The sequence below is a fragment of the Kryptolebias marmoratus genome, linkage group LG12 (assembly GCF_001649575.2).
Source record: "Kryptolebias marmoratus isolate JLee-2015 linkage group LG12, ASM164957v2, whole genome shotgun sequence".
NCBI lineage: Eukaryota > Metazoa > Chordata > Actinopteri > Cyprinodontiformes > Rivulidae > Kryptolebias > Kryptolebias marmoratus.
The window spans coordinates 8,901,792-8,921,525 of NC_051441.1; the positions used below are offsets into that span (position 1 = coordinate 8,901,792).

The following is a 19,734-nucleotide window of genomic DNA, read 5'->3' on the forward strand; positions in this document are numbered from 1 at the left end:
CACCCAATGGTTGACATGTGTCACCATACACAGTCAGATTATCAAGCCTTTAATCCACCTCTGAGGCTCACTGGGTGGGTGAAAGGGCTTGGGATGATCTGCAACACCACAAATAATCCACTACCTAGCATTTGAAGATGAGGAGGGAGTAAGGGGACATGTTGTTGCTCTCCTCCCTGTCACTGTTCTTGTATATTTGAGGCGCCGTGAGGCCTTGGATTAGATTTGTTGCTGCTGCTGACATGTGGAGAGACAGCTGTTGCAGAGATGTGCTAAACCTAAGCGCTGTATGGGTCCATATCTCTCTTCTACCCTTGGGCTGTCCCTGATTGTTAGGAAGCTAATCCTGTATCATTGTTTTGGGGTTTTGTCTGTTACAATGGGTGACATCACTGGTGTTGACATTGGCTCACCAGTAAACAACAGCACTATTTATCTTTGTCTCAGAGATATTGGGCGAAAAACACTCCCAGATGGGAGCAATGGATTGCCAGTGAGATACCAAAGTAAATAGGTATGCGAGACATATTTACTGATAATAATCTCATCTAACAGCTGAATGAAGTTTCTCTTTTATAAACAGTAAACAACCTTTTAATGTTTGACTGAGAGTTGTGTTTTCACACATAGGATATGAGGCATCAATCCTGGTGAATGTAGCATTACAAGCACACATAAAAATATGCCTCCTTGAGGGAATATTGTTCACAATTAGTGCTGACAACAAACGTATCTTAGATGCTGTGATTAATGTCACTGAGAGTCTGCATCATGTAATAACATCCAGGGACATTGATCTTTAATGTGTTCACAGTGTGCTTTTTTGATCAAAAGATTAAAATGTGTTTCTATTTTGTTTTGTTTCACGCCAATCTGATTAGCCATTTAAAGTAGTCAAGGTTGATAAAGGAGTCTTCCATCTCTAATTCAGTTTGTCAGAAAGCAGGCTGGTCAGAATGGCATTGGAACTCATCAGGTCTGCTTTAAGCTGGGAGTCCCTGCTGCTGCAAGGCACAACAATGATTAAGGCAGGTCAATCATTCTTAAAGTCCACACCCGGTCTGCCAAGGACATAGCCTCTTACTCAGCTTAGAGGAGGAGAGTAGCTAGCTAGTGGCCCAAAGGCCAAAACCACTTTAACCAACTCCTCAATAAACGGAGTAAATCTGAGAAACCTGACCTCAGGAGAACCCTGATCATGAGCTTGAGCAACTTTAGAACAACCCAGAATGCTGCTGCTGTAATGATATAAACAATTCCTTCAGACTTAATTCCGCAGCACAGAGTTATTTTGCAAGGTATTGTTCTTTCATTGCTTCGCTCTCCATCTGGGAGATAGGAAAGTCATTACGGAGCTCAGACATTTTTCAGTGTTCTATAAATGTAATGGTGAATTTGAAGGAAGCTTTACAAAAATGAGATCTATATATGACGCATGCAGCAGCATTTACGCATACTCTCTACAAACACTGCTTGCAGTAAGACTTTTCACATGACACCAAAGCAGTGACTAACTTTTAGATGTAAAATCAAAAAAAATTGACTATTAACATGATAACTCCAAAACAGATTTTCATTATACCACAGTGTGGTCCTTATTCAGTGTATAAAAGTTGTAGATACAGTGGATGAGGTTAACATGACAACATTGTGTATTTCCTAATAGTTGAAGGTTTTTCTGGGGACAGTACGACAGAAGTTAGACAGAGTAACACACACGGTTGACAACCCTCCACTCTGCTACAGGGCCTGGCCACCAACCTTAAATTTTTTTTTAATAGCATACTAAAATTCTGCGTAAAGACTAAATTGCAGCCCTCAATGGGCAACAGATGATGGAATTAAAGAGATTTAGAGCTTTTGGGGGAAATGGGCTGCATGTATTTGATGTGGGCTTGGGAACGAGGGAAGAGAAGGAAGAGGAAAGCCGAGAACACCAAGGCAGCATCTGGCCCTTGTAAGGACACACAGCTCCCCGGGAAGTCTCCACAGATTGGGAAAGGAGCTGACTGATAACTCTTTCCAACACCCACTATGTGCACAGACTGGCACTCACCTACTAGTAACACCTGCTGCACCCATATGGTGTTTCAGTATCACTCATCACCTAAACAAAACTAGGACATGTGAGGCGTAAAAAATTTCTAACTGTGAAATTGTAACACCGTTGCACAAAAAAACACTCATTCCAACCCTAGTCCTACTTGAGGTAACCATGGCAACCCCTCACCTGTCATCTCATCGACAACAATAGACAGACAGCCAGGTCAGAGTGACACATTTTCTCAACCTCGCAAACACAGAATGATTTTTTTATGTAGTTCTACATTCTCTCTCAGAGCACAGTCAGGCACTCATAGCTGACTCTATACAGACCAAATTTATCTCGTGCCCTCCTGCTGTTCTCAGTTACGCTCTCTTCTCACTCTTTGTCTGTCATTAACCAACACTAGTGCCGACACAGATGCACACTTAAACACATACTCACAATGACACATTTTAGCTCACTGCTTGTGCCAGAGGAAGCTGGCAAAGTGGCAAAAATTATCCTGACCTGGCATATTCCGATCCCAAGTGAAAACGTGGCCCAGTATAAAGGGCCGGTGGGCTGCAGCAGCCTCTATTCATGAGAGACAAAACCTGGATCTGTGGCATGATCTGGCTGGCTGGACTTATGAATAGAGCCAGAAATCCAGCAATGACAGACCCTGTTAACCCCTATACTGTGAGTTACTGCCTGGCTGTATACAACCCAGTTGGAAAGGGAGCTGCATAAAAACTAAAAACTTGGCACTGATGGATTCCAGGCTCATAGCTGCAGTATACTGGGTGTGAAGTAGTTAGTGAAAACTTCAGAAAATTTTACTAGCGGCAGGATCATCTCTCACCACTCTCCCACACAAACTTCTGATTTCATCTTATCCCAAATGTGGAAGGAAGTTAAAAATAATTCAAACACAAAAGGAGACTAGTAGCCTGATACGTTCAAACATACTCTGATACAACTGGATGGAGGTGAAAAAAAAGTGGCTGTTGAAATGTTAGAATGGGACAGGCTTTGTCCTCCGTGGAAGAAGGGGGAAGTGCCTTCCCACCTTAGCTCTCATTTTTGTGCCACTTTCATCTCGCTGCATACCACAGACCCAGTGACTCACCAAGTGAGCAAAAGATGGCCAAAAACCAATAGCCAGCAGATAGCATCTCTTACGCTAACAAGCTTTTCACTTGGGGATACCATCAGCTCTCTGGTTTTCTCATACATCTAATTAGAGACGGACTGAGAAGCAGACCTGCAGCTATCTTTTCACCCTTTTTTTATCCTTTCAGTCATTTTAAAATCAGCTGCGTTTGTCACCCTTTTTTTCTTTCTTTCTTTCTCATACGCAAACCTGTTTCTCAATTCCTTGCACACTTTATATTCACTTCAGCTATCTTCCATCTTCCAGTCCACCACCATTGTTGGCATTACTGCCACCGTGTCCAACCCAAGGCCTCTACTGCCTCTTAATCCCATTAGACCAAACACAATCAATTATCCAGCCAGCCATAAGGATCTGAGAGCATTAAAAGGTTAGCTCAGGAGATTTAAAGCCATTGATGTCTATGACAGGAACGTGCACCCCCCCCACCCCCCAGGCAAGCCCCTGCTTACCAGTGTGTCAGTGTCTGTGTACGTATGTCAGCATGTGTTCATCAACATGACATCCCAGCACCAACTAGAGCCACCATGCATCGCTAGCGGATCTTTAATCATGTCCCTGCAAGTCCTGGCAAATTACTGCCTTGTGATGGCAATCGATAAAGCGATAAACACAGCCAGGGACTGCAGCTGCTAGAGCAAAGAAATACCATTGCGGCCACTGGTTGATTTTTTTCCTTTTTTTCTTTTTTTTTTTGTATAATCTTATTCTTTCTTGCCAAGAGTGAAAAAAGTTAAGAAAATGACTCTTTTCTTCCCAGTCTGGATGGCACATTGTGGAGGACAGGACAATGTACTCTCACATATTGTTTGCATTTAGAAATAGAGGAGTTGTGATGATACAGGTGCAGGTCAATCAATACTATCAGAAAGATAGACTGATATGATGTTATTGTAATCTGTAGACTCATCTCATCTCCTTCCATCTCCCCACCACTGCCTGACCATAAACTCCATGCCCCAGTGCCGCTCCATTCAAGGCTTGATGTAATTTTCTCACTCCCTCCCTTTTATCTTTCCCATACACTTTTCTCCTACACTCCCTTCTCACTGACTCTGTTCCTTCTCAGGCGAGAAAATTAAATATGATCATTCCTCTTCAAAGGCGCCACCATTAGCCACATAATGAATATTCAGTTAATGTAGCAGAGAGAGGAGACTGTGTGAGTAAGAGATGTAAATGACAGCAAGAAGCGAAAGGTAAAACTTACAATGCTGGACAGTCTTCCAGTGTTTCTAGAAAAAGCAAGGGAATATGCAGTGGCATATCCATTTCCATCGTTTTTTTTGGCCAAACACAAAGCATTAATCATCACGAATACCTTATTATCACGAATGAGCACTTGTGACATTTAACAATATGATTGTAAATCTACCTCATCAGAATCCAATACATCATTTATGGCTCATTAATATTTTTAGTGATGAATCATTGATCATGGAGCTATTATTAAATACTTCCTCAAATTTCACAACTCTAATGTCAACTTCCACTGAAAAAACATTTAGCTGGAGGTTTGTGGACGAAGCACTTGTGGCTCCACCTTAAAGTCTGCTCTGAAGAACCAGTCGCTTTGCCGTCCAGATGAAGCTGCGAAGCACCTTTTCTCCTCAAATTCAAATGTGTTTCCTCATGCAGACACGATAGCCACTTTCCAATTTCAACTTAATCTTAAAGCAACAATTTCTACTGCCGTGGCAGTGATTGAAATATGAAACCCTGCATATATACAGCCCATTACAGAGAATACAAGGCTCCAGCTGCCCGTCTGTCTGCCCCGGAAAGTGAGAGGAGAAGAAACAACAGGGATCAGTTCGGCTGAAAACACATTTCTGTTTATTTATTATTCAATAATGCTGAATTGGCCCCTGACCCCCAGGAAGAGCTCATGCTAAACTTTCTTCAGAAGAAAAGGCAGCCTTGCTGAATCAGGAGGAAATCAAACAGAATCCCTGGGGCTCAGTGTTATAAGAGGTGAAATCTGACAAATTTGATGCATAGACACCTGCAACATTGTCTTTTTTTCCTCATTAATTTATATGACCAAATGTCAAAAGCAGAAATACAAGATGTCACTGTCATAAACACAGATATTCCAACACAAGTTAACAACTTAGTCATTTCAAAAAAGCAGAGATGTGATCAGCATCCTGGGAGGAAATACGCAATTTCTTGAGATTGCTCTTCTTTTTGCTCCCTTATTCTCCATCGTTTTAAAGTAATTGTTATATTAGGACAAAATATGTAAACATGAAACATAATGCAAAATAAATAGCAGGATAATTAATGTGTTTTGAAAGTTAGGGGGTAAATAAAAACAAGTTGAAGAAGAAGCACTCTTCAGTTTTGTTGGAGCCTTCAAGTTTGCTTCAGCTGTTAATTAAAAACGTTTAATGGATTGCATCCATTAAAGCTATGTAACCCAGTTCAGTCAGATGCTCAATGGGTTTTCTTTGGACCTTAAATACTGAGCCACAGCTTTACGGTTACCTGGCTCAAGGTTAGCACCATGGTGTCAGTCATGCCCAACGACCAGAGCAAGCTGTGTGCTCTGCTCCTCAAGTGGCTGCCAGAGCACACTCACCAAGGTTACGCCTGTCGGAGGCAATGAATATTCCACTCATCTCAATCAAAGTCCTTCACAGAACTTTGAGGAATTGGTCCTGCTTGTGTTTCAACTTAGAGAAAAATAAAGAGGTTAACTCTTCTGGAAAATTTGGAAGAGGAGGAAACAGTCACGCTGCCGCACCTGAACTTTACAGCGTGGCAAATAACATCTTGAATTATTAATCTGCAGCTAATCAAATCTTCAATTAATCAATTAAGATCATCACCTACAGAGGGAAACAGATGAACACATTTGCATATTTTTTTTTTTTACCTTCTCAGTTGGAACACCGGCGGTGACAGAAACTCCTGTGATGGCTGTATAGGGTGTGATGACAAGTCAGTGTGTTTGGTGTTAATAAATAGAAAAAAATGAGTGTACCTTTAGAGAGACAAGCCTGGGTGATGTGCCCCACATGAGAAAACTGATTGATGGAGAAAATGGAAATTGAGTTGAAAGCTGTTTTATAGTGCATATTTCTGCAAATGGTTTCAAACACCTGCTGCAACAAAGCAAACCCCAGAGATAAAAGCACTCTTCCTTGCCCTGTAGCTGTAGACAATATATAATAAAAAATAAAACCATTCAGTCAACATGGTTTATTATTAATTGCAATCCATGATAATGTCTGTGCTTAAATACCAAACTAATACTACAGAGATAAATTAATGCATCTTCATGTCCCTGAAGTCACTCTAAACAGAATGAATTGTGTGTTAATGACAATAAATTACAGCACATTGCTTCCACAGGAAACAATCTATAAGTCGGCTGACAAGCAATGTAAATGTGTTTGTGCAGCATAAATCACTAGCTAACAATTGAACACCTGTGGATTTTCCAAATTAAAATAAATCCTCTTTCAAAGCTCCCATCTGCTCAATATTCCACAGATAATATTAAATGATCATTTTGCACTGACATCATCCACAAATGAAGAAATTAGCTATGATGGATACTTTGAACCACTTTGTCGATAAGTTAAACACCTGGTTAACTTATTATTGGTCAATAAGTAAACAGTGTCATGTCTTTTTTTAATGCTGGAGCCTTTAGAGCATGCTGTGGCATTCGCCTACGGATGATTGCGTGTGGTGTGTTTGTGCGGGTTGTTCGTCTGATCACTGCAACATCCTCAATCTCCAGGGGCAGCGGCTCCATCTCTCATCAGCCATGCCCAGTCAATGTGACTGTCACTCCCAATCTGTACTGAGAGGGAAGCCTGTGCCTATTTTTATAAATGTATTCATATTCATTAGTCCTGAGTGTCATTCATAGCAGCAGTTCTTTAATGCGGCGCGTAACCATCAGAGGTTTGGAGAAGCCTGCCTCCTCTCATCTCACAAATTAATAACAGAGGCAATCACTGCAAAGGTGGCTTCTGTCAAACAACAATGGCTCCTGATTTCCATCAACTCTGCGCAGTGTCTCATTTCTACATGATATGCAGTAAAAGAAGGGAAGAAAAAAAACCTTTACTGGTCACCCCTCAGGGAATCACAACAAAAATACAATTGTACCATCCTTTGAAATATGAAATAATTAATTTAGAGGAGAATTAATTACAACTTTTTTTTCCCTTGACCCAGCACAATATCCTGCCTCATAACATCTTGGAGTCAGTCGGTTAATTGTGCAGAATAAGTGATGTGAATGTGAGCCGCTAATGAGAGCAATTAGGCAACAGACTCAGGCAAAATGTACCTTCACCCGCCTGTGCACCGACTTGAACTTTATTGGCTCGTATGTGTCACATAAAGCACATGATAAACTAATTCTATTAATTTCAGAGAGCCGACCAGCACAAGTCCAGTCTTTTGCAGAGTGATACTGAGAAAATCCTACTTATTTTCTGGGACTGCCATGACTGTACATTTTCAGCTAATGTATAGTTATTACATAAAAATGATACATTCAACGTGAATGCTTTTCTTTGTAGTGCACATCCACTTCTTCATGGCCCATTTTGTGGTTTCTTCTTACAGCCTCGCCATGATTTTTTCATGCCCATTGTTTCTGCTCCACCCCACTTTAAATCAAGAACACAAAGCAACCCTGCTGTACTTCACTCTGGACAACATTAATAAAACAAGCTTTCAATGATGCAGAGCGGAACGCCACATTGGGATATGGAGCGATGGTGTGATTAAAGCTTTTAAATACTACCACCCTTTGAGTCTACATGTGTCAACTCTGCAGTAAGACTGGCCTTGTGCTCACTTTATCATTTGTCTTGTGTCTTTTTTAGTCACTATTCCTCGCTAATACAATAAGGGCAAAATGAGTGCTGGATCCACTTTAACATATAATGCAATAAAGGACCTTCAGCTATAAAATCTGAACATTTATAAAGGTTGTTGGAGTTCTGCAGGGCCAAGATCTATTCTGAGATTTATATTCTTCCTCTAATCTTTACATAGCCTTCAAATTTAATCATATTCTTACAGCATCTTTATTGTTTCTCTACCTGAAAAGGGTAATCTTTTCTCTAAATGGAGGGATAAATATTTATTATCAGCACCAGAGTAATTTCTCCTCACAATTTGCCCCCGTATAATCTAATGATGACGACCCCTTGAGTGATTGCAGAAGTAGAAATAAGGGTTTTTAATTGAATTCCGTGAAGTTAAACATTGGCCAGAGCAACTTCATTAAAATGATATGACTCTCCAATTTCTGCAGTCCCCATAGGCTCAGAGCATGTCCACCACTGTTACAACAGATGTGCTCCAACATTATCTTTCATAGAACTAGTGAATTACTCTTTGAAAGACCCTCTTTTCACACACACACAGAAATGTAAATTGAAATATTTTGACCAGCACTTTGTGAAAGATTTGAGGACAGTGGTGATGAAACGCTGCCTGAGGTCCCTGCAAGAGCACCGCAAGTCAGAGGGAGCTGTAGCCATAATGTGTCCCTACAGAGAATATACCCAACAGTGCCTTTACCGTAATGCGTTTGAATAATTCAGGCATCACAAATCTGTTTTGAACTATCATATGAACTGTGTGTCATATGTGATGTAGATTTAATTTGGCTTTAGTCTCTGGAGTAAAACTCTGTCAGCCCAGAGTGACTTCACGTGTCTGCTGCATCTTCCATCTGGAGACTGCGGGGGCCATCGTTGTCAGAAGCCCTCCCAGTGCGCTGCAGTACATGTCCCTAACAGGGGACGCCTGGGCTCGTTTGTTTGGTTACTTTACTCAGGCTCTGTGACAAGAGGAGACAGTGACCGAAGCATTTGGGACACGGGAGCCCCCTGCAGAATTAAACAGGCTATGTCTCAAGCACCAGTGACAGGAAATCTCACTCAGATCACAAAAGGCAGAACTGATTGCATCTGACAGGTGCATCCTCCTCTTTCAGATGCAATGTCTTTATTTTGTCTGGATTACTTGTATGCAAGCATTTGTATTTTTGGGAATGTGTGCATGTGTACTAGTGGTGGCATCTTTTCACATTCAGCTTACTTGTCTTGAAATAAAAGGTGACCTTCTTATAACACAAATGCATTTTTTTAACCAAAGAAAGCAGAAAGAGAGCCCACAGCATGTTTGGTTGTGTGTAACAACCAGACAAATGACTGCTATAAAGGGGTAAATGTGGAAAAAGGCTGGCAGGGAAAGAAGTGGAAGGGTTACTGTTTGGGCTCAATCTGGGCACGCTAATCCTTTTGATCCCCCCCATTTTACTGTCAGCTGTTTCCTAGCTACTATTGGATCTGCACAGAATTTAGGATTTGTGCTACTGTACACCACAGCAATCTCTGCTCTGGTGCTGTGGTGCTATTCTTCCTTTCCCCTGTCAATGCCTCACGCAGGCCCACCATCAGCGCTTGCACATTAAATTCTATTTTTTTTGTTCCCCTTTTCTTCTGCATCACTGAAGTTGGCCATAATGATGACATAGCAAAGAGACAGGTTCAATTGGAAACTATTTTGCACCGAGGGCCATCAGAACATGATGTTTTACAATGAAAAAAAGCTGTTTCTGATTTTGACTGTCACTATGAGATGCTGTAGCTGTGCCCCACTTTCATTATAGTTGTGACAAAAGCTATATTCAAACACTGGTTTGTTCTTTTTAAAAAACTCTATTTAGAAATAATGAAACAATCTGCATGCATTTGTGTGAATGCGTGCATCAGAATAGGAAACCGTGTTTGCATATTAGCATATGTACACATTGCTTTTCATGTTTGTGCATGTGCTAGCATGTATTAAAGCAATAAGGGAAGTTTTATTGGATTTCTCTTTCAAGCTGCCTTTGAAATTCGAATAAGTAGGCAAATCTATCTGCACGGGATCTCTTTCATCCTTGTCAGCATTGGTTTGCTTTGAGAGGTGCAATGCGCCAAAGATTTCCCACTTAACCTCCGAGGAGCTCCCCCAAACTGATCCTAAATCATTCCATGCAAAAACACTCATGGCAGACTTGATTTGCGTATTGGCAAATTCATGCTTCATTGTCACACGCAGGCTCTCCTGGAATTCGTGATTATTAATCTTTTAAGCAGGCAGGTACAAGAATGAATGCCAAAAGTTTCTCAATTTCCTGATTTCAATAAGAGCTGGTAGGCTGTATTGATTTTTCTACATGCTGTATGCTTCTATAATTTGTATCATTCAGGTGCAACTTAAAATTACTTCTTTATTAGATATTTCATTGAACTTATTTATTAACAGTCATCTTTCATCTTACATCTTGGGACCTAAATGAAAATCTAAGTATGTAATCAACCATGTTGTCATTCAAATATGGCAATGACATTTAAAGATGATTAAGAAAAAATATATAAAAAATAGAAAAATATAAACCGTATGCATCTTCAGATAAGACGAGAGAAGCAGTCTTTGTCTCAGGCTGAATTCCATCATATGCTTTTAGTCTTTAACCTTAAGCACTTTTATAGCTTGTGCAAAGAGGCCAAGGAAAGGTAATCCAAATATGACATGAGCCATAGAAGAAGAAGCCTGCAGTGCCATTGTCAGCTCCCGTCATCATCACACTTCTTAACTGACACGCTGCTGACGTTACAGGCAAGGACAGTGATCAAAGATCTGTGTATGCCGAAGCGCTGCCGTGTCTCAATGACAACCTGCTCCACGCTGCCATGCATACACCAGCCTTATCAACAAGCACAAAAGCCCTCCTGAATGAGACTGTTGGTATGAATTTCTTTAGATTTATCTCAGCTGATGTTTTGGCATGTTCGGCGCTTTACCAATCACACTGATATCCCCCGGTATCTCTGCTGCACGTTTGTTTGTAGTGAAGGTGGAGTGGTGTCAAACTGTGACAGGAGTGGTGGGAGTGGTGGGGGGTGAGGGTNGGGGGGGTGGGGGTGGGGTGGGATGGGGATGGGGATGGGGCGGGGGAGAGGGTTGTTAAGCTCCTAACTACAAGAGGAAGAGGAAGATGGCTGGTGCTTGGAAACAAAACCGAACATGATATTAAGTCCCATGTGTTTGAGAGCAGGACAATGGGAGATGAGAATCAGCTCAAGTTGTAATCAATACAGAACACAAAGTACTGAGAGGCAGCTAGAGGCTTTTGGCTACCCCTTCCTTGCCCCCCAGTGGGTCTGGCAGGCCTGCTGCCAACCTCAGTCAGGCAAACAACCTTGCAGATTTTCACACAATGGCTTGCTTGTAAAGCAGAAGTATTTAGGACAGGAATCACCTGCTGACCTCTAACTACCTTTAGTGCAGAAAAACAAAGTTTAATCATTCCTGTCTTCTTTAGCTTCATATGTTATGATGTTTGTCTTCATTCAGTTTTGACGGCAAAAGGCGATAATGTTTTTCCCTCTGCCTGTGTGTGTTTTTTGGTCTGTATCCTTAGCAAAATATGTCATGAACCAGAGGACAGACTTTAATGAAACTCTCATAATGTAATCATTGGATGTACATCTACAACAGAACTGCAGTTGAAGTCAACCCTATTCAAGGTGGTTGCCACAACTGAGCAATCTTATCAAACACAAAAAGGTCTATGACTTAGCCAATTATACAGATTTTGAGCTAAAAATGGGTGTGTTAGTAGCTGAAAGTCCTTCTTAACACATACTCTGAACATTGACTTTTCACTTGAGTACTGTTTTAAAAACTTGCTATTAACAGCTGGAGTCAACTTTGTCTGTTAGCAAAATATTTCAAAACCCACTGGACATTTTGATAAAGCTCTCAGAAAGTAATCATTGGATGTACCTCTGCAACTGATTAACTTTTGAAGTCAATTGAATTCAAGGTGGCCACCACAGCCAAATGACCTTAGGAAGCACAAAAATGACTATAACCCAACTAATTTTGCATGATAGTAGCCGAGAGTCATCCTTAGTACATTCTCTGAGCACCCCAGTTTCACCAAAATGCCTAGAACTCAATTCCTTCTCTGCATACAATGATTTTAGTTTAAAACCATGACATGAAAGGTGGCTGATGATATGCATTCTTCCAAGGAATGCCAGGCTTTTAACTCCTTTTTTTTGTTTTATATCAAGTTTAGCTGAAGTATTGCCGTGTTTATCACTTACTGAAGCGAGTCACAGTAGTGCAACTGTTTTGATTTGAGGTCAGGACAAGAATGGAACAGAAAGAGGATTTATTCATGTGAGTGTACAAAGAGAAATGGATTTGTACGACCACTTGTTTTTTATAGGACAGATAGATAAAAAGGCTGGCCCCACCACCACCTCAATTTCTCCCCTTCTTGTCTCTTTTGCCATTTTATTCACAACACAAGAATACACTCAGCGGTCCCCAGGAGGGCCACGCTGGATGTGAGCAGAGATTCAGTGAGCACATTATGTTGTGAAAAGCATTGTTTCTCACCACAGTTTTCCTTGAGTCGCCTTTGTGTTGTTTAAATGTTTACATGGAACAGCTTGGGGGCTCAAAGACATGTGTTTGGTTCCGAATGGCACTCGAGTTCAGTCTCTCATTCCCATGGATAAAAGCGAAAGCACAATTTTTGAAGGCATTGAAAAAAAAAATGCTCATTATAAGGACACTGATGAAAACATCTTTGCTCCTTATTGGTCAAAATTATATTAGGAAAAAATAAACAAATAGCGCCACTTCATATTCTCCTCCATACAATGGCCAAGGTCATAACGGCTTTCAGTTTTTGTTCCAGCTCAGGGCTTCCTCTGAGACATTTTTTAATTCCTGATAGTTGAAGTGCCTCCAAGCTCTGTGTCAGATTGATTAGACGTTTAGCCAGGAGAATTAATATGTGAGAAATTTGTATGTTTCTGCCTGCAGCGCCACTTCGCTTGCTCTCATCAGTAAACAAGTAGATATAACAAAACCACTCTCAGCTATGTGATTAAAATCGGCACCAAAAGGAGAAATTGCCCACAAAATTGATGCTGTTATTACTGAAAAATCAAATTTGAGCATACCTTACTCAAACTATATTTTTCACTCAGCAAGACAAAAAGGGCTCTTCGTGGGTAAAGAATCAGTCTGAATAGCATGGTTTTTTTGTGGAATGAAGGTTTGGGCTACTCATTTTCAAACTACTTTAGCATACAGAATTCTCAACAGAAGCTGAAATAAGTGCTTAACATCAGAATAGTGAGAAAAAAAAAAACTTAGTAATAATTTTAGCCAGCTATCCAAATATGTAGACATCAGCGTGGCACACATATGGTGAGACAGAACTCTTTGCCCCATGCAAATAGTCATTATAGAGCCCTATGGGCAAATGGCAATCACTAGGCAAAGAGAGAATGCCAAAACCCTGCAGTTAATTTGATTACATTTCCATTATGAACTATAAACACAGTTTTGCTGCTCAACTGAGCCAATTAAAGCCTTCCTGAAGCTAAAAAAAAAACACTGACAACGCAGCAGCCCTTTTGTTCTTTAACAATAGGGTTGATTGTAATCATTTGTCACTCTTACACACAATCATTTTTTTTGTATTTTTCCAAATCAAACACTGTTTATTTTTCCACAAATTTAGGCCTTTTTCATTCAACTGTGACATGTTCCATCTTGTGGCAGCATGAATAAACATGTGTCGACAGCATTTGGCAGCAAGAAGAAAAAGAAAAGGGATGAAAAAAAAAACACAACAGCCAACCAGCCAGACGTTTGAGGCAGGCACTGAAGACACATAAGGAGTCAGATATGGAAGCTGCCACTGTTTCACCTGAGGCCAGGCAAAACGCTCACTGGGCTTTCCTGGCATGAGCCACACTGCAAAGAAAACGAGCACTTAGTCCAAATTTCAACAGCTGTTGGCTCTCTGGAGCAGAAAAAAGCATTTAATAGACTGCATTTCTACCAACACAGAAATACATATGTCATGATTAAAAGCCTCGCACTAATTGAAGGAATGCACATTGCCCACCACCTTTCATGCCAGAGATCATCTAACTAAGATCAGCTTATGTTGAGAAATGACAAAGTTGTGGCTGTTTCACTCAAACCTTAAAAATAACATTATGGGCCACATCAAGCAATATCACAAGATCTCACATTTAGAGCATGTGCTGTTAATGACTCTCAGCTACTACCACCTTAAATTTTGGCTCAATATCTGTAAAATTGTCTGAGTTATAGACATTTTTGGGTTGAATAATGTGGATGTGCTGTGGCGGTCACCTTGAACTGGGTTGGCTTCAAATGTTATTCAACTGTAGAGGTAATTTCAATGATTATTTACTAAAAAGCTTCTTTAAAATCCCTCTTTTGGTTTATTAGGCACTTTGCAAACAGACAGACAAGTCGACTCCAAATAGTTACTGGCAAAATTTTAAACAAAGATGTAGAACAATCTATTAGTACTCGGAATTTGTTTTGGGGATCAGTCTCAGCTGCTACTGCACCAACAATTAGGTCAAGATTTGTGAAATTGCCTGAGTTTTAACCACTTTTTGTTTTTAAATGTCAGTTGGCTGTGGCAGCCATCTTGAACTGTGTTGACTCCAAACGTTTATCAGATATACAATTACATGTAATAATTAGTTTCTCTAAGTTTCAATAAAATCTAGCCAGTGGTTCATGAGATACCATATTAACAGACACACAGGCGCACACACATACACGCAAAAACATAATCCTTCTCCTTAGGTTTTTGGTTGCAGGTGATAAATAAGCATTGTTTGTAATTAGGACATGACAAGTGAGAATTATATATATATATATATATTACATATAGAAGTGTTCAAGATGATAAAATGCAATTATTTCATTGGCTTACATACAGATGTCATCATTTCATTATATGTAGCTTTTTCAACATGAAACTATTGCAACTTTAATCTGAATTTGCACTAGAAGAGCTACATAAATTACAGGAGAAGTTTCATTTTAAATATTTTTTTAATGTGAGTGCAAGTGTACAGGTTAGTCTGTGGGGAGAAATGCCTGTAATTTTGATAAAACCCTAATATAGTTATTTTGTGTGATTTTGCGCGTATTGATTTTTCCACTCTTCCGCGGACGTGTTCGCTGGTGTGTGTGTATGTGTGTGTTTGTGTGTCACCGACGTAGATGAATTATGATGTAGAGCCTGCATTAGAGCGGGGAGTTTTAATCACACAAGGATTCAGAGTGTTTTAAACAAATGCTGTTTTTTTTTTTGTGCGTCTGTGTGTAAGCACGGTGGATTATCATAAGATTTAAAGATTTGGAAATGGCTGACAGCTGTCAAGTCGCATAATAACGTACGTCCAGAAAATTATAGCAGCTGTTGGTTGGCAGAATGTCAATGCTGCTATCAAGATTAAAGCTCAATAGACAGGAACACGAGCACCAGCAACTTGCACACTAACTCACTCACTCACTCACTTTTTGCAGATGCACACAACAATGTGCGGGCAGAAAACACACTCACTCAAAATGGACATAGATCTCTGCAGCTTTCAGGTATTGAGGAGGAGAAAAGCATTACAAAGACTGCTAAGAGGGGGAAGAAAGGCAGAAGCTCACATCTATTTACTCTGTATTTCGATTAGGGGATCTACATGAGTCTTTAAATGGCTTGCCGAGTAAAACCTGCAGAAAGGTTTCCCTGTGGATCTACCACGTATCCCCTCATGCGGTGGAACAGCCATCTGTATTAAGCTCAGCAGGAGCATCAATATGAACCTGCTGAAAAACAAGCAGCTACATGCCACCTGTTCCCCGGTGGTGCCGGTGTGTCGCCTAATTTCTGACATCCTCAAAGGTCTTCTTCTCTCAGGGAAGGACTACAGTGCCTCTAACTTTATGCAGAGCCGTTGCTGTTTCGCCACTCATTTGCAAACACGGATTCCCTCCGAGGATGTGAGCTGCCTTCCACTTCAGGGGAAAAAGGCGCCTCTGGATGCAGAGAGGACCCCCTGTAAAGGCTGCAACTGTGTCATCACTAAAAGCAGGAATTGAGGCCCTCCTCAATAAGAGACAAAACATTGGATCTCTCAGCGATGCAAATGCACGATCAGGAATGCTCACAAGTCCCCCCCAAAAAAAGAAAGGATAAGTGAGGGGTTTGTTGGGGGGATGGAAGTTAAAAACCCCGAGAAGTAGTCCAGTAACACTCAACAGATCTCACACACTCCAGGCATGTTGGCTTGAGAAAAGGATGCTAATAACAGCTAGAGGAACTGTGCCTTGCATAATAAGAGACGCCAGAGACTCTTTTCAGATAAGGCTGGGAGTACTTTAGAGCAATGTGAGTTGTTCAAAGACAAACAAGCGCAGGGATTATGCTGCTTTTAGCACTTTGGTGCACTGAGCAGTGTGACGGGGAAATGGGGAGTGCTTATAGAAGGCAGGTCTCACATGAATCTACCTTCAAAATGTGACTTTTTTTTTTGCTTCTACTTCAAACCCTGTGAAGATAAATGCTCCAAGGACATCAAACATGCATCTCACACTTTGGTATGTGTCAACAATAAAAGCCATGACCATGGGTTTGACACCCAAGCATTTAATTGGAACATCACCAAAACCCACAGTTTTCTTCGTCCTTTATCAACTTACCTTCACTTCCCCTAACAACCAGCACTTATTTGTTCGTTTTTATCTCGGTCTTGAAAGATGGAAGCAGGATGTGTTTGCTCTCCATGGTTTTCTGTCTTTATTTGGCAGATCTCATTATCTTCTCACTGGCCAAGAGGTCAACAGCTGACAAATGACAAGCGAGGAGTCATAACAGTTTCACAGTAGCTGTATGATTAGTGTGGATCTTGTACATGCCTGCGTCTCCTTATCTCCGACTGTGTTGGACATGAATGAAAGCAGCATGCAGCGTGATTTATGTATTCTGCAGGATGCACGTTAATTTCACACAGCCTCCGAGTCTGAATGCAGATGTAGACCAGTGCAACACATCCTTCAAACATCTGCTCTGCTTGTCCCACGGTGTACTGATATGTGTTAATGACTGTCTTGGAGGTGAATCTACAGCAGACATACTCTGAGCTTTCCAGTGTCTCACAATTTTCCAAAATTTGCAATAAAAGCTTCAGTGAAATCACTTATTTGAGTTTTAGAATCTAATAAATTAGCCAAAAATAGGTTTGAATGCTGTCAGAAAGGCTTTAAGGGAAAAGCAGCACTTTGTATTGATCATGTTAGAAACAGCCTAAATTGCTCAGGAGGGCAGAGCACACATCCTCTCTTTAAAAGCAGCCAACATGTGTCACTATAATAGTCCTTTTCAAGCTGCAGGTCGTTCTCCTTGAACGTTTGGACCTTTCAAAAGCTCAAAGATGTCCAATTAACAGGCTGCTGGATCCAATCTAATAAGTAAACTGAATCCAAATTCAGTTTTATATTCTCTTACACCTGTCCTGAGTTTATCTTCTGCATCTTTAGACGTCTTTTGTTCCTTTTGTCTCACAATTCTTTGCATTACCTTATAGACTTTTTTTTTAGGCGCTTGCAACTACAAACAAAATAAAACTGAGTTGCGCATCTTACCTTGAGGCTGAGCGCTGGGGATAGAAGTCGACAGCAGCAGAATCCAACAGGAGACCCACACCTGTCCAACCTGTCCGGCTCCAAACATGGTCCGCTTTGGTACCGTCGAACCCCCGCTGCTGCTGCTGCTGCTGGTGCCGCCGCGGACCCCCCGTCTCCAGGCTGGGAACATGTTGCTCCCGGGAAGTGTCCTGGCTCCTGCTGCTCCTGCTGCTCCTCCTGCTCCTCCTGCTGCTCCTGCTGGCGCTTTGGTCCTGCGCGTCTGGCTGCTCCTCGCTGCTGATGGGGGTGAGTGACCGGCTGGGGGGCTGTGGGATGTGTGTGTGTGTGGAGAAGAGACTCCGTCAGAGAGAAGAGCAGCAGCGGGCACGCACCCGGCGGTATGGAAAGCCTGCTTTGGACAAGTCCCGCACGAGCGAGGCGGAGTCAGTCCAATTGAATTTGCTCGGCTGTCAAGTGTGTGAGACGGGTTATATTGACATCATATCCCCCCTGCTCTGGAGAAGCTCAGAGTATATCACAAAACGATTAATAAAATGCAAATATATATATTGTCAAGGATCTCCAAGTTTAGTTTTAACCTTAAAACCCTGATATGACTAGATAACTGTCTAATGCAACTATTCCAAACCAAGGCACTTTGGTACTATAAATGCAATGGCTTCAAGGTGTTATTCTTATGTGTTTTGGTCCCGAAAATAGACTCTGTCCAAGTTACTACAGAGCCCAAAACAACTTCCTTATTCTTTAAAAAAGTGTTCCCTTTTGGATTTTGAGAGCCATTTTTTATGACTATATAGTCCAGAGGCTCCTCTTTTTTATGAATTAGACATCATATAGGCTGTGGCAGCGCGCACAGCCTGAGCCAAGTAAAGTCAGCTCAAGTGCTCTGTGCGCTACTGCCCCCATGTGGCGACGAGCGGTACAGGGAACATGTTTCTGGACAGCTATGATTGATTGTTGACACATTAAAACCAAAAGCCTGGATTACAGAAAACAACCTGATGACAACTAAATCTTCCCGAGCTGTTTGTGGATGTTTTTTATTTGTCGAGGATTAGAGAAATTAACTGGGTCACGTAGTCTGAGAAGTACGAGTGCTATTTCTGTGTGTTCTTAATGTGAAGCTGTGAACTGCACAGCTAAACCATCCCGCTGGAGCAGACTGCTTGCACTTTATTGTGTTTCAGAAATTAGTCTCACATCAGGCACAATGTTCTGTCGCTGCCCTCGAATGCCCCATCAAAATGCCTCCTCCATCATCAGGCGAAGGATTAAAGGCAAGTTTGAGTACACAGAAAATTCTGGGCACTTCTGTACATACAAGCTTTGTTGTCCTTGCTCCTTTTGAACTCGCTGAAAAATGCATGCGGCGAAGGTAAGCTTCAAAGAGCTGTCACAGTGTATCTGTATATCTGCCATTAGATTTTGTGAGTTAAAAGACCAGCAGTAACACAAACTAACAGGGAACATCTGAGCTACTATGAGCTATATAAAGTCTGCTTTTGTTTCTCAAAGAGCTCCTGTTGATGTGTAAACAAGGGGTGGTGTTGTCTGTGATGTATATCCTCTCTGCAAATCTGTTTACAAGTCCTTTTCACACACTAGCTTCCCCCTTTTCCCTCCCAATGTCTTCTAACTTCTCAATGTCAACAGGAGCTCATTTGGTGTCATCTTTTCCTCCCTCCTTTTATTTCCTCTCTCCTCACCCCACTTGCACCCCGTGCGCCATCCCCTACTGATAATGATGTGCTGATTATGAGGCTCTTAGGCCAGCAGATTGCTCTCGAGCCTCATTCGCATGCAGTAGAAAATTGCTGCTGTCTTGGAGCCCCCCCACCCTGCTGTGCGTATCAGGCAGGTTGACATTAGCAAGCTGCTGGGAACAGCGCTCAGGCACGGGGGCAGGTGCTCTGTCTCTGTCTGTGTAACTGCTCTGCAGCAGGGGAAGCAGAGGTTGCCTGATGCTGCAAGCCGTGCCGGGGGGGTGGGGGGGGGGGGG

At 41.5% G+C, this 19,734-nt stretch overlaps 1 protein-coding gene across 3 annotated transcripts in view; it reads right to left on the reverse strand.

Moving 5' to 3' along the window:
* Window positions 1-18,139, reverse strand: part of sdk2a (sidekick cell adhesion molecule 2a) — an 82,084-nt gene extending 63,945 nt beyond the window's left edge. For all 3 annotated transcript variants that reach the window (XM_017425426.2, XM_025007859.2, XM_037978836.1), the window contains exon 1: window positions 17,733-18,139. In XM_017425426.2, coding sequence (XP_017280915.1) covers window positions 17,733-17,904 — 172 coding nt within the window. In that variant the 5' untranslated portion in view covers window positions 17,905-18,139. The remainder of the gene's footprint in view (window positions 1-17,732) is intronic.
* Window positions 18,140-19,734: the final 1,595 nt, after the last annotated feature.